The 14,537-nt window shown below is 38.9% G+C and overlaps 1 protein-coding gene across 1 annotated transcript in view; it reads left to right on the top strand.

Annotated features, from left to right (window-relative positions):
* The first annotated feature begins 1,240 nt into the window (after positions 1-1,240).
* The window catches only part of ca10a (carbonic anhydrase Xa), a 218,746-nt gene continuing 205,449 nt past the window's right edge, over positions 1,241-14,537 (top strand). Inside the window, exons 1-2 of the mRNA XM_065242389.1 lie at positions 1,241-1,416; positions 1,854-2,241. Coding sequence (XP_065098461.1) covers positions 2,181-2,241 — 61 coding nt within the window. The 5' untranslated portion in view covers positions 1,241-1,416; positions 1,854-2,180. The remainder of the gene's footprint in view (positions 1,417-1,853; positions 2,242-14,537) is intronic.

Below are 14,537 nucleotides of genomic sequence, written 5' to 3'. Positions count from 1 at the left end.
ATAGCATGTTAAAATTGCCACTTTGTAGGTCTGTGCAAAAATGTGCCGTTTTGGGTGTGTGAAAACACTGATCACAATGATGGTGGTTTGTTGATATTGAAACTCAATTGGCTGTGAATTATTTTCTCTAATGCAGATTAAGGGGTGGTTTTATTAAAATAAGAGCTCCTTATGACATCATAAGTAGAGCCAAATTTCAACGACCTATTTTTTTCACATGCTTGCAGAGTTACTGGGTTGATCTTTTTCACATTTTCTAGGTTGATAGAAGCACTGGGGACCCAATCATAGCACATAAACATGGAAAAAGTAAGATTTTGTCATGGCCCCTTTAAAAATATAGTGCATCATTTTTGCGTCCATTTTTTTTACACTGAATTTTAAGCAAGTGCATAAAATTTCAAGTAAAACTTACTTTAAAAAGTGGATGCAAAAATTATACACTATATTTTTAAGTAAATCCAGCGAATTATTTTTACAGTTTACATTATACCTTAGTTTGATTCATTCCTTATTGTATTATATTGTAATCACATACAGTAATTACATAAGCGGTTGTTATAGTGCAAGCTGCTATTAAAGAACAGACTTAAAATGTCCAAGTAACAGTCTGCACCAAAATACTTTTTTGGCATCTCTGTCATTTTAAGACTGACTTAAAGAAAGGAAAAATTTATATTTGTGCGTTTCAAATTCATTAAATTTCATGGTCTTAAAATGTTATGTTCAGATGCTCTGCATTCTCATTTCAGAGAACCATTTATACTTCCAGACTGGAAATAATGTTAGGTCATTCAAGTCTTACTTTTTATACAGATTATTTTCTTTATACAAGATACTTTAGTTTTTCCTATTCTTCTCTACCGTGTTCGTGCATTGCATAAATCAGTAAGGTAAAAAAAGAGCCTTAGAAATGTCCTAGATATTTTTACATATTTAGACCTGACAGATATATTAACAACAAGATCATTAGTAATGTTGTTTCTAATAGACTCTGTTAGAAACACTCAAATAATTTAAATGTTTTATTAACGCTCTCAATAGATGTTAAATTACCATGTGTATATATGAACAGCAGCATGATCCAATTTTTTTTGTTGCTCAAAGATGTCTCTTGGCAACCTGCCCATCTCTTGTTGCCCCGCCCATCCTTTGCTCTCTGTGGGCGCCAGCGCTCCATCCACCTGTGCTTGGGTAACGTGATCACGCAATTATTCGCGAGAGTGCGCATTTGGTTGTAGTGCTGCACGTATCCCCGGCTCAGTTGAGGCTGACGTACGGGCGTTTACCTTGAGGACCTGAATAAATCTTAAATTAATTTTTCTTTCATAAACCACTAGAATGTTGTACTGCGTTTAATTCACAGGTTGCAAGTTTTGTAGGATTTTAAACTGCCTCGGCTATCAAAAGTAACAGGTAAGATCATAACCCCCTCCACCATTTTACTTCAGACTGTTTACTGACCCGATGTGTTTTTTTTAATTCACCGTTAAAGTTGTTTGTACATTTTGTCCTGCTAAATCTGTGTCAAATGCAGGAAAGTGTTTTGAGAAAGTCATTGCTTTAAACACCGCGGATAGTTCATATACCAGTAGCAGTGTCGGTTAAACTTCCTTCTCACTAATGCCACTACACTATGAATGAAGGTGGATAAATAATGACATTTAAGTCAAGACTTAAGTGTAACGGCACGTCGTGAACACGGGAAGCACGCCCCCTTACAGCACAGCGCTCGCTTATGTGATTTGCGCGTTAAAACCTGACTGAGTTAAAACTGTTACGCGCATATTCCCGACCTTGCCCGATGCGAGGACGCGTCAAATCTTGTTCACAGTTGTGCTCACTCTTTACAGGAACAGATCAACGGAGTCCAACATCATCGTAACAGCCGCGATTCCGGAACGCGTAGGTCATTTATGGAGGCTCGTGGGACGCAAGGAAACATTTCCTAAAGTCTTCGCAATCAGGATATCAGTCCAGACCTCCCTTACTTCGGATCATAGTCTTACTTGGATTTTAGGCTGTCTGAAATGTGGCGTAATGTGCTCGAGATAAATGTGATATGTGTGTGATTTGGAGAGGATCTCGTGGAAGGTGTACAGTGGGAAAGAGCCTGGGTGGACTTATCTGCAACTGATCCCCGTTTTCTGAGCGCAATGGACCTGGAATGAAGACGAACCATGGATATAATCTGGGAAATATTTCTTATCTTTCAAACCAGTCTCATCGTTGGCACCTCAGGTAAGATGTAATATGATTTAATTCACAATAAATGACGCTTTTGATATTCTTTTGATTAATTTGCCAATGTTGAAAGTTAAAACTGTGTAACAATTGATATACAAAATAATGAATCCCAGTGATCGACATTTGTATGTTTGTCAAACTAATAATTTAATAACAATCATATTGTATGAAATGGTGCGTAAAGCAGTATCCAATTCAAGTGAGCTGAAGCATATAACAATCACATTTCCCGGAGCATACACATACAATGTGATTTATGTCCATCAATGTTTATTTTTTACTTTTTTGAATCATTTGTGAAATTTAGGTGAATATATTTTATGCACGAACACCACACTTTATACAGAGCTTGGGCTACTTGGATACTGCGCGGCTGTTTCAGTCACGGTCCGTTTGTCAATAAAATATCAGAAAACTCATTCGAGTATGCTGTGTTTTAAATAAGCGTATAAGCATCTACAATAAAGAATACATTGAATTAGTCATGGACTGTCAAATGGCTCTGATTCTGAAGTAGTACAACCCGTATCAGGTTAATAGAAACCCGAATTAAAGCACGAAGCGCAACTATTAACTGTCGACCAATGCAAATTACTATCACTTAGTCACGCTAATGCGAGCTGAATTACCGCCTAATGTCGATTGTACTGTGGGTAACTTGTCCTTTTAGACATTAGACTGCGTTAAAAATCTCATCAGCACCACATAACTTATTCAGTAGGCTGGAGTCTGAATGACTGCCAAAAGCCTTCCAAACAAGAATAAGGGATATTAAAAATGACTAAACAAATCCTTCCTCTGGTTCAACTTTTACGCGTCCTCCTGGGAGATAAATGGCACGCGTCCAGCAGCGTCGCCCACGCCAGATCTGGACATTGATTGCAACGCAGTGCGAATCGCATCCGTCTCTCTCCTGACGCACGGGACAGACAACGAACACGTCCTTGATCAGTGTGCATGGCGTGTCAAAATGATTACATTATCTGGGGAACATGTATCTACTTGACTGAATTATATAGTCCAGTGTTCTCATATATATATATATATATTTATAATAGTGATAACGCAACAGCTGTAAGACTCTGCAAGACATAGCTACATAGGAACTTTTACTTGCTGATTCTTTAAAGAATGACCTTTTATGAAGTGACACTACATATTTGGTAGAGCAATTGTGTGAGTGATTTATAGGTTTTACAGTGTTCATAAAGGAAAATGCTGGCCAGCATTTAAAATCAGAAAACCGATCAACGATCAGATTAGTTTTATCTGATTCCAAAACCCATTCTTGGCTCTTCTGATGGTTTCTCCAATGTTTTGTTATTATTCTGTAAGAAATATTATTCTCTATAGATGATGAAGAAATTGGTTTTGAATTTTATGAACCTGTTAGTAATGAATCCATTCTCATTTGGAAAATTGAGGTGTGGTAGTACAGAACGTTGTGATCATATTTTTGGATATTTAATGACAATTAATTTTTGTCTCAAAGGACACTTTACTGCATATCTGTCTCTTAAGCTATTTCTGGCTATTTCAAGCTGCATCATTGTTGCAAATTTCAAGCACAGCATTGCTATTTGGGGAGAGATGACTGTATTGGCAATGGCCTTTTATGCACTTTCAATGTTTTTCCCTGCAGTTTTCTTGATGACGTGTTTGCTGTCAGCAGTTGTATTATTTTACGACAGATGGAAGATTCTCCTGCTATTTAAATACGTTTTTACCTCTTTGTGTCTCTGGTGTAAGGAGCTTTCTGTTTCTGCATTTCTTTTAAAGGGGACAGAGAATGAGAAACCATTTTTTCCTTGTCTTTGTTGAATAATGGTAGTCTACCCACATTCACAAACATACAAAAAGTGCTATACATGCTAAACATCTCAGTCTCATAGAAATTACTCTTTTAGAAATGTCAGCCAGAAAACGGCCCAATCTGAAAAACTGATGCTTATGACATCACAGGCATCTCCCTGCCCCTCCACTTTAAAATAATTGGCTAAATTTTTTGAGTGGCAGCAAAGTCAGCCAATCAGTAATGAGATTGCAAGTTAAGCCAGTAGGGGGAGCCAAATAGGTGCAAAACCATTTGTTTAAAATCCCCCACACTAATAAAGCTATTTGAGAGAGGTTTTTAGGAAGCTTCTAAGGCATTACAGACCCAAACAAAAAATGTTTTGTCTACATGTCACATCACAGAACAAGGATAAATACCCCGTTCAATCATTCTATGTCACCTTTAATAGGATTTCAGTGGTTTGCTGTTTGTCAGGACAACATTACATGTTCCCAGAGATCAAAGGGTCCATTTTGTGCCAACCGAAGTCATGATTGGACCTTCCTCAGCTTCTGGTGTTCAGGCATTCTGGAACATCATAGATTTTAGATGACATTTGCAGAGCACATGCATTTGTTTAGTTATGGCAGTTAACATTTGCTTTGATGCAACAATGAATCCTGCAATGCAACGATCGCCTCATGAGCCAGAATCCCAAAAATCACTTTCTGTCAATGTGCATATATGTAAACATTCATGTTCTTTAGAACACATAGTGGGGCCTGAAAGTCTAAATTAAAATCTTGGATTTTAAATACTTGATGTAAGAAGCGAGCAAGAAAGATTTTTAATTGATCATTTTAATTGATCATTGGTCTTTATACAAAAGTCGGATTTTATTTCATTGAAGCACACATGATATTGGATCGTGAGGTTTTTAACTTGTGTGGAGACCATGCCAGGCATGCACGCATACATTAAAAGGAGACATACAAAGTACTAATGAATTTCGAAATTAATGTTAATTTCTCAAAACGACAATCACTCAAATCACAGCTTAACTTATAAATCATAATGAAAACAGCATTTTCACTGTTGGTCTTTAAACCCCAAATGTACAGTATTAGGTATTTAATAATAACTTATCATATTTATACTTACAGTCTTGTTCAAAATAATAGCAGTACAATGTGACTAACCAGAATAATCAAGGTTTTTAGTATATTTTTTATTGCTACGTGGCAAACAAGTTACCAGTAGGTTCAGTAGATTCTCAGAAAACAAACAAGACCCAGCATTCATGATATGCACGCTCTTAAGGCTGTGCAATTGGGCAATTAGTTGAAAGGGGTGTGTTCAAAAAAATAGCAGTGTCTACCTTTGACTGTACAAACTCAAAACTATTTTGTACAAACATTTTTTTTTTCTGGGATTTAGCAATCCTGTGAATCACTAAACTAATATTTAGTTGTATGACTACAGTTTTTTAAAACTGCTTGACATCTGTGTGGCATGGAGTCAACCAACTTGTGGCACCTCTCAGCTGTTATTCCACTCCATGATTCTTTAACAATTCATTCACATTTCTTGGTTTTGCTTCAGAAACAGCATTTTTGATATCACCCCACAAGTTCTCAATTGGATTAAGGTCTGGAGATTGGGCTGGCCACTCCATAACATTAATTTTGTTGGTTTGGAACCAAGACTTTGCCCGTTTACTAGTGTGTTTTGGGTCATTGTCTTGTTGAAACAACCATTTCAAGGGCATGTCCTATTCAGCATAGGGCAACATGACCTCTTCAAGTATTTTAACATATGCAAACTGATCCATGATCCCTGGTATGCGATAAATAGGCCCAACACCATAGTAGGAGAAACATGCCCATATCATGATGCTTGCACCTCCATGCTTCACTGTGTACTGTGGCTTGAATTCAGAGTTTGGGGGTCGTCTCACAAACTGCCTGTGGCCCTTGGACCCAAAAAGAACAATTTTACTCTCATCAGACCACAAAATGTTCCTCCATTTCTCTTTAGGCCAGTTGATGTGTTCTTTGGCAAATTGTAACCTCTTCTGCACATGCCTTTTTTTAACAGAGGGACTTTGCGGGGGATTCTTGAAAATAGATTAGCTTCACACAGACGTCTTCTAACTGTCACAGTACTTACAGGTAACTCCAGACTGTCTTTGATCATCCTGGAGGTGATCATTGGCTGAGCCTTTGCCATTCTGGTTATTCTTCTATCCATTTTGATGGTTGTCTTCCGTTTTCTTCCACGTCTCTCTGGTTTTGCTCTCCATTTTAAGGCATTGGAGATCATTTTAGCTGAACAGCCTATCATTTTTTGCACCTCTTTATAGGTTTTCCCCTCTCCAATCAACTTTTTAATCAAAGTACACTGTTCTTCTGAACAATGTCTTGAACAACCCATTTTCCTCAGCTTTCAAATGTATGTTCAACAAGTGTTGGCTTCATCCTTAAATAGGGGCCACCTGATTCACACCTGTTTCTTCACAAAATTGATGACCTCAGTGATTGAATGCCACACTGCTATTTTTTTGAACACACCCCTTTCAACTAATTCAACTAATTGCCCAATTGCACAGCCTTAAGAGCGTGCATATCATCAATGCTGGGTCTCATTTGTTTTCTGAGAATCTACTTAACCTACTGGTAACTTGTTTGCCATGTAGCAATAAAAAAATATACTAAAAACCTTGATTATTCTGGTTAGTCACATTGTACTGCTATTATTTTGAACAAGACTGTATGTCTAAACCCATTGGAGCTTATTGATTTAATGCTTTGCTAACCCATTCTTTAGGAGCATGGTCATGTATTCCGACCAATCAGCGCAAAGAGGTCTCATATGGCCGTCCCTCACCTCTGTCCTGTGAAAGTTTTTAGCAGCATCCCTTCTCCACCCCATCGCCTCACTCTCTGCTGGTTTATCTATCCCAGTTAAAGGGAGAGGGGGTACTCTGGGTTTGGGTTAATATTCTAAGCTCTGAGCCATCCCCTTGGACAGCATGCCAAATATTTCATATTTGATTATGTTAATGCGAACTTGTGAATTGTTATAGTGGGCATCTTTGTAAGTTTACCCTAAAGACTAAAGAGCAGCAGGGACATGCTGTTGTTGTGTCAAATTACTCACTACATACGACAGACTCAGTCCATCATTTTGGTGAGGACAAAACATTTTGCCACCGGTAATAATCAGACTTCGTTACATTTTTAACTCTATTTGAATGGAACTGTAAATCTATTTTGCAACAGTCAAGATCCTAATCCTTATTAATCCTTATCCAAATAAAAACATGACTCCAGTCAGCTCCTTGCATTCACAGCAGATGCGAATAAATCACGCTATTCGCGCATAGTTAAACATTTTGAGTTTAGTTGCTTTATTTGCCCATAAAATTAAGATCCGAATAGGCTCCATTTACCGGCTTTAGCTAGCTTGTAATCTCAATATGTATCTACACCGATCAGCCATTATATTATAACCACCTGCCTAATATTGTGCATGTCCCCCTTTTGCCACCAAAACACCCCTTACTCGAGGCATGGACTTCTCTCAGATCCAGCATTCACTTTTTTAGCACTTTCAGCTACAGTAGCTCGTCTGTTGAATCGGACCACACAGGCCAGCCTTCGCTCCCCACGTGCATCCGTGAGCCTTGGCCGCCCATGACCCTGTCGCTTGTTCATCGCTTTTCCTTCCATGGACCACTTTTGATGGGTACTGACCACTGCAGACCGGGAACACCCCTCAAGAGCTGCAGTTTTGGAGATGCTCTGACCCAGTTGTTTAGCCATCACACTTTGGCCCTTGTCAAAGTCACTCAGGTCCTTACGCTTGCCCATTATCCTGCATCTAACACATCAACTTTGAGTACAAGTGTTTTTCCTCAAAGTTGATGTTTTAGAAAAAGGAAAAATGGTCCGTGGTCCGATCCAACAGATGGGCTACTGTAGCTGAAATTTCTGAAAAAGTGAATGCTGGTTCTAATAAGGTCTAGTGGAGTGCATGCCTCAACGGGTCAGGGCTGTTTTGGTGGCAAAAGGGGGACCTACACAATATTAGGCAGGTGGTCATAATGTTATGGCTGATCGCTCCAATTGAGTAAAGAGCATTTTTACAACTTACCAGATTGTCCGACCTCCTCTCTCACTTCTTCCAAGCAAGATCCTTTTTATTTCTGTTTCTTTAAAAGTACAAAGATGTGTCGTACAGATCCAGGGGCCTCATTTATCAACAGTGCGTAGAAAATGTTCTATATTTGTACCTACGAATGAAATTTAGAATGTGCCTAAGTACAAAAACTTGTTCTTAAGCATCATGCTCGTGCACGTTCATGATCATTTGCATTCCGAAACGCCTCCAATGAACCATATATGGTGACAACACCTCCCGTTATAAGTCACGTGGTTGTGTTTTTCCCCTCATCGCAATAATGGCAAAGAGAGCGAAAAAGAGGAACTTTACAGACACAGAAATTGAGTTACTGGTGGATGAGGTTAATAACACATCTGTTTGGTTCACTTAGTACGGGAGGAATGACTAACAAAAGAAAACAAATCTGCATGGGAACATGTTACCAGTGAGTTTAATTCCGTTGGGTATGAGAACACTTCTAGAAATAAAAAAGTGGTTTGACATTAAATTATCAGCCAAAAAACAAAAAAACAAAAACGCGTCACAGCACACCGACGTGACAGAACTTTCCTTGGCTGCCGCATAACCAGCATCATCGGCGCAATTTGAAAACGCGCTCCCGGCGGAATGGATGATTTGCCAAGTCTTCCAATAATGCAAGATAAGCCACTGATTTAAGCATTTGACGGAGCTTTCTTATATAGGGTTAGACATTTATTTCATTAATTAACTTCAATACTGATTTGCAGTTACTTTATTAACAGTAATCATTTTTAACACCTGGGGTTGGATAATAGGCAAAGTGTTCTTTTAACGCTGGGGATGGACGGTCCTGTGTAGTATCGCTATTCTACCACTAGATGCTCTGCGTACGCATACTCCGAGGTGTGCGTATATTTACACACATTTCTACATATAAGTACAATTTGATAAATTCTACACTTTACGCACACTTCTCTTCGTACGCACGCTTGATAAATGAGGCCCCAGGTGTCCACATACAGTGACAATGATTTTGTCCTCCATTGTTGTTTCGTATGTTTGCCTCAGCTCGCTACATCATAATCACGTCACTACAAGAGCAGGCTCCTGATTGGGTAATGCAAAGCACATATCAACCAATGTCATTTTTTTCAATTTGCGCAAATCACGTCATTCCTGTCCACAGGATGTCTATCACGTCCTTGAGTTTATTTAACTTGTAAATAACTTGCCCTTAACGCTTCATTTGTGCCTGGTGTGAATGCACCACAAGTCTTGGAGAGCTACATTTTGGAGAATAATAAAATTCTCAGTCCTACTGAGGAGTTTTCTTTGTTTATTGAGAGAGAGGCATGGTGGCACTAAAACAAGAGCTAATGCACTTATTAGTGAGTTCCCAATACTGAGTAAATGTAATCTATCAATACCTAATTTCCAGGATTCTAAAGTTTTTCTGAAACTGTAGGGCTCTTGATGTGAACAGCATGTATTATGAGTACACATTTGGATATAGCCTATTAAAAAAGCAAGTTCAACTTGGGGAAAATATGAGGTAATGTTTCGTAGTAAAAAGTAAATAACTAATGTTTCTAATGTCATGCTTCTATAAATTTACTCCCATGGGCCCTCAATCCAGAGTGATTTTTTTTTTTTTATTTGCCTATGTGATAATTCTGAAGGGGATTGATTGAAACCACGCACACACATAAACATACACGCACAAGATTTACCATGTGGTAACTCATTGGAAGGCTGAAAAGGTCTGCAAAGATGCTAGATCTGTGAGTGTGGTCCTCCCTGACGGGTGGGTGTAGCTAACACTGACTGTCTGTCACATGCATTGGGAACAGCCATTTGTAAAATACCAGTCATGAATCTTGTGCCACAAATCCACAGCGGCAAGACACCGTGACATGTTTGCACTATCTCTCGGGTGCCCTGTGGCACATCAACCACACAGCGCACCTGGCCATTCTGCAGCCTGACAGCGATCTAAACTCCATCTGCGAGGAACGCCGTGCTGCTGATGGAGAAACGTTGTGTTTAATTCCTGGGTGATGCTACAACCGAAAGGCCAGAACATTAAGCGCATGAGAAAGCAGTGATAGCTTTAGTACAGAGGCTTACACTGGCTGGGTGATCCTGCACGGCCACACTGGGCAACACTGTCTCAGCCTACTAATCTGATAATCCCATGCAGATGTGTCTGTGTGTGAGTTTGCATCCATGTATGTAGACTAAGAGAAGCAGAGAGAGAGAGAGGAAGCACCAATGATTTGCAAGATTCGGTTGCTTATCCATTTCCCTTCCGGGATAAGGGGCTTATGTCACAGTTTGAATGCGTTTATGTATTATTGGAATTGCCTACGATGTTGCTCCTGATGAACCTGAAAGTGTAATATGGATACTGCCTGTTTGTGTTCCCTTTGATGAAAGTCTATGTCTGTTCCCAAGGGAAACCAATGCAATTGTTTGTTTCTGGAAAACTGATGATGTTTATATGTGGTACTAAAACTTCCAGTCCCACATTTAGTCTGTTTTGCCTTGTTGCGGAAGTCCATTTCTCAAGGGAACTTATTCTTCACATTTTTTGAATTTTATAATTTTTTTGCTGCCCAAAGCAGTGATTTGCCTGCTGCATAAGGTGAATAAAATGGCACTTTCATTGTGGTGCTGTGATCACGGAAAGGACAACAATGAACCCTCCAATATAAAATCTAAACCAGTGTTTAGCAACAAAGCATTTACTTTAGATCATAAAACATGCAATTTTATTGGCGGATTTTCGATTTTTATGTAGGTGGGACCTGCCAATAGTGATTTTGCACATTCACTTTTCTTTAATAAAAACCTTTTATTTTCATCATAAAAAATGATTAAGCATTGCACTTACACCCTAACTGCATTAAACTGCATGATCTTCTTTCCTTTGAAAGGATCTCAAAATAAAGTGCTCACAAAGGCTCATTGATATTATGTTAGATGTCCAAATATCAGTTGAATAGCCATGATAAGAAACATAGTTCGTATGACGTGTAGACAGTGCATTGTATATCTGTCATTCCATTTCATGTCTTTCAGTTTGTAAACAGAATTAAAAAGACAGTAAGTAGGATTTCCCCAATCTAGTGGTCAAATTGTATTTTGCATTCAAACGAATAGTGCTCCCTAGTGCAGGGGTAGGCAACGTCGGTCCTGGAATGCCGATGTCCTGCAGATTTTTCCTCCAACCCTGATAAAATCTCACCTGCCTGTAGTTTTCAGGTGACTCTTTAAACCTTGATTAGTTGTTCAGGTGTGCTTGATTAGAGTTGGAGGTAAACTCTGCAGGACGTCGGCACTCCAGGACCGACGTTGCCTACCCCTGCGGCCTAGCGCCTCGCTTTTCCAAATGCGTGTTGCAGTTACGGTAGCTGTTATAAACCAACTGATCTCCTTGTCCATTTCAGCTGGTTTACGTGTTCTGAACGAAAACGCATTGTGAAAAAACTACTTGCGGTAGCCTAGTGCTTTTTGTCCCTCTCTGCTTTTATAGTTTTTCAATATGGCAGAACGACATGGAAGCCTCCTTTGATTTACCCGTTTCATGTAAACAAATAGAAGAAATTCTATGCTTACAAAGAAAAGTAAGATCATTGGACACCAATGAGGACATATTTATGAATAAAGACATTGATTTCGACTAATAAAATCCTTAAAAAATACACATTGTCCCTGTAAAGGGCTGTTTTTTGAAAACTGTGCATGTGCGCAGAGCTATGAGCTTTAAGACCCTGGTGAATGCCTGGAATGAGTGACGTAGAAGGAAACTTGCAAATGAATGAAATATCTTAAAGTAAAAAAAACAGAGAACAAAAACACGACAACATAAGCAGTCTTAAGATGCAATGTACATTATTTGAAACAATAATCTGACATTAAATCGATCTGAACAGATTAATTAGTACTCATCATGCGACATCGTCCACTATATTATTGTTGAATCAACATTGTTTAAACAATGGATGTTATGGAATAAATTAATGCAGCTGTTGATTAACGGATCTGGAGCTGCTTCCACTGCAAGTGCTGTCAGTAAAAGGACCGGCACGGAATCGGAATGTCATGAGACTGACCAGCCGGGGACCAGTCCGGCCGTTCATGCGTAAAATTGGCCAATTTCGGTCTCTGACCACTCGATCAGTGCATCTCTAATCATAAACTTTCTGTTTACTGGTCCTTTATCCTTAACACTTTCTTTGTACTACATACAGTTTCCAAGTTTATATGTACAGCATGTCAGTGTTGCTGTTAAGTTTAGGACAGCACAAAATGTTGTCACATTGCAGATGTACATATCACGATATGCATTTAACAAGAGCTTTGAGAATGATTTTAACAAAAGTCTTTGTGCACATACTGCTGGTCTAAAAAGAGCGAGTACAAGGCAACCACTATATCTGCCGTTGATTTGGTGCCAAGGCAAAGAAGTACTTGAATAATATAACAGGCTTCCAAAGAGATGACCACATGCAGACTAAAAGTATAAGTAAATCAAACAATCATAGTGCCAAAGCAAAGAGGAAACCTTTAAATTGATTTTACATATACTGTAAAACAGTTACTATATTAGATACTTTATTATTTAAAAAGTTTATTACTATGCATTTGGGAGATGCTTTTATCGAAAACATCTTGCAGTGCAAGTCATATTTCAAAAAGTAATCAGGAGCCGTGCAAATCCGCAACCTTGGTGCTGCTAACGCAATACTCTACCAGTTGAGCTCCAGGAACACAAATTATTGCGCACTGCATTTTCTTTAATACTATGTATGTAGCCCTAGTCGTGTATTACTTCTAAAAAGATGATCCCATGGCTTTGAAGAACAAGCTCAGAGATCTGTTCAGAAGCTCATAGGAATGATGAAACGCATCAAAGGTTGCCAGGCTTTTTTATATTGATAAACGGTTTAGGATGCTTGATTGAGAGAGTCGAGCCCTGAAACATTATACTGGTACAGCTGGATCCATAACGTGGTGCCACAAACGGCCTGGGTGAAAGACAATTATCTCATAAGTCACTAAGCACAGCTGTTGGCAAGGTCAAGTTTCATTTATGTGCGGCATTTGTGCCTCTTTCTCTTCACCACGAGCCCCACGACTGCTTCAGTGCCACGATGAATACTAATGGCCGCCTCTGACAATTAATTTCTGATGAAGTGTTTATTTACGGCATCACCTACTTTCTCTGGGACTTGTGGAAGTGTAGGTTATTTATCACTTTTGAAATGCTCTTTGGAGTAAACCATGCGAGAATGTATGCAGTCACATTCTCTTCTGTAAAGGTCCAATGCTTTTGTGCTATTTTAAAACAACAGTGGAAACACGTTAATTTGACTGTGAAATTGATATGGTGGCAACAAAATGACTAGAATTTACATATCAGATAAAAGCAGAGGCACAGGTGAGACTCTCGACATAACATTAAATCAAACTTGCCAGGACTGAGTGATCAGTATTAAAATCAAGGTTTTAAAAGTAGCAACTTTTTAAAACCGTATTAAGATCTTTGCATACTGTAGTCCGTAATTTTCGTAGGCGTTTTTTCGTGTTCGTTATCCTACAAATTTGTCATGCACTAAGTGTGTCACGGTTTAGATTTTAAATCAAAATCAAGTCACAACATCGAATGAAAAAATGGAATCGTCGATGCTGCCACGCCCTAATGTCACGCCCGGTCTGCTTGCCAAGCGGAAAAAAAACACACTTGTTGAGTGCTGCGAGTCAACCTACTCTAACTTAGCTAGCAAAAGTCAGTCAAAAGATAGCATGGCAGATCCAGGAGACACCATGCAAGATGCTCTTTACATGGGAAACACACAACAGTGCGGCACCTGTGACAGGACCAGTCGTTTCTCTGAACTGAGATCTGTTTAAGTTTCACAACAACTTATTTCAGTTGCTTAAAAGTTTTGAAAACAGCATTTAAACATGACTTACTGGGCTATAGTCTCGTCGAATCGCGTTTTTAAGGTGCAGTGTACTGACAGATGTTCATCTGACAGGAAGTTTCATTTTATCAGGTATGTGCATGTACCATATTTTTCCACTTGCAGCACGACTAACATGGCAGGGCATCTCCGGATTCAAGGTCAGATATTATATTTCATTATAGTCTACACAGCAAAATCACTGGTGTTAAAATAACACCCAGGGTGTCAAATTTAACACTGGAAAAGTGTGTATATGTGTCCACACTACACTGTGTTAATTTAGTCAAAAGTGTAGTGTTAATTTAACAACACTCATTATATGTTAATTTAACACTCAATATTGTTAAATTTTACACTTTGTTCAACACTATTCATTGTTGTTTCCACACTACACTGGT

The sequence above is a fragment of the Paramisgurnus dabryanus genome, chromosome 1 (assembly GCF_030506205.2).
Source record: "Paramisgurnus dabryanus chromosome 1, PD_genome_1.1, whole genome shotgun sequence".
NCBI classification, from domain to species: Eukaryota; Metazoa; Chordata; class Actinopteri; order Cypriniformes; family Cobitidae; genus Paramisgurnus; species Paramisgurnus dabryanus.
This window is presented reverse-complemented; position numbering and strand designations above follow the sequence as displayed.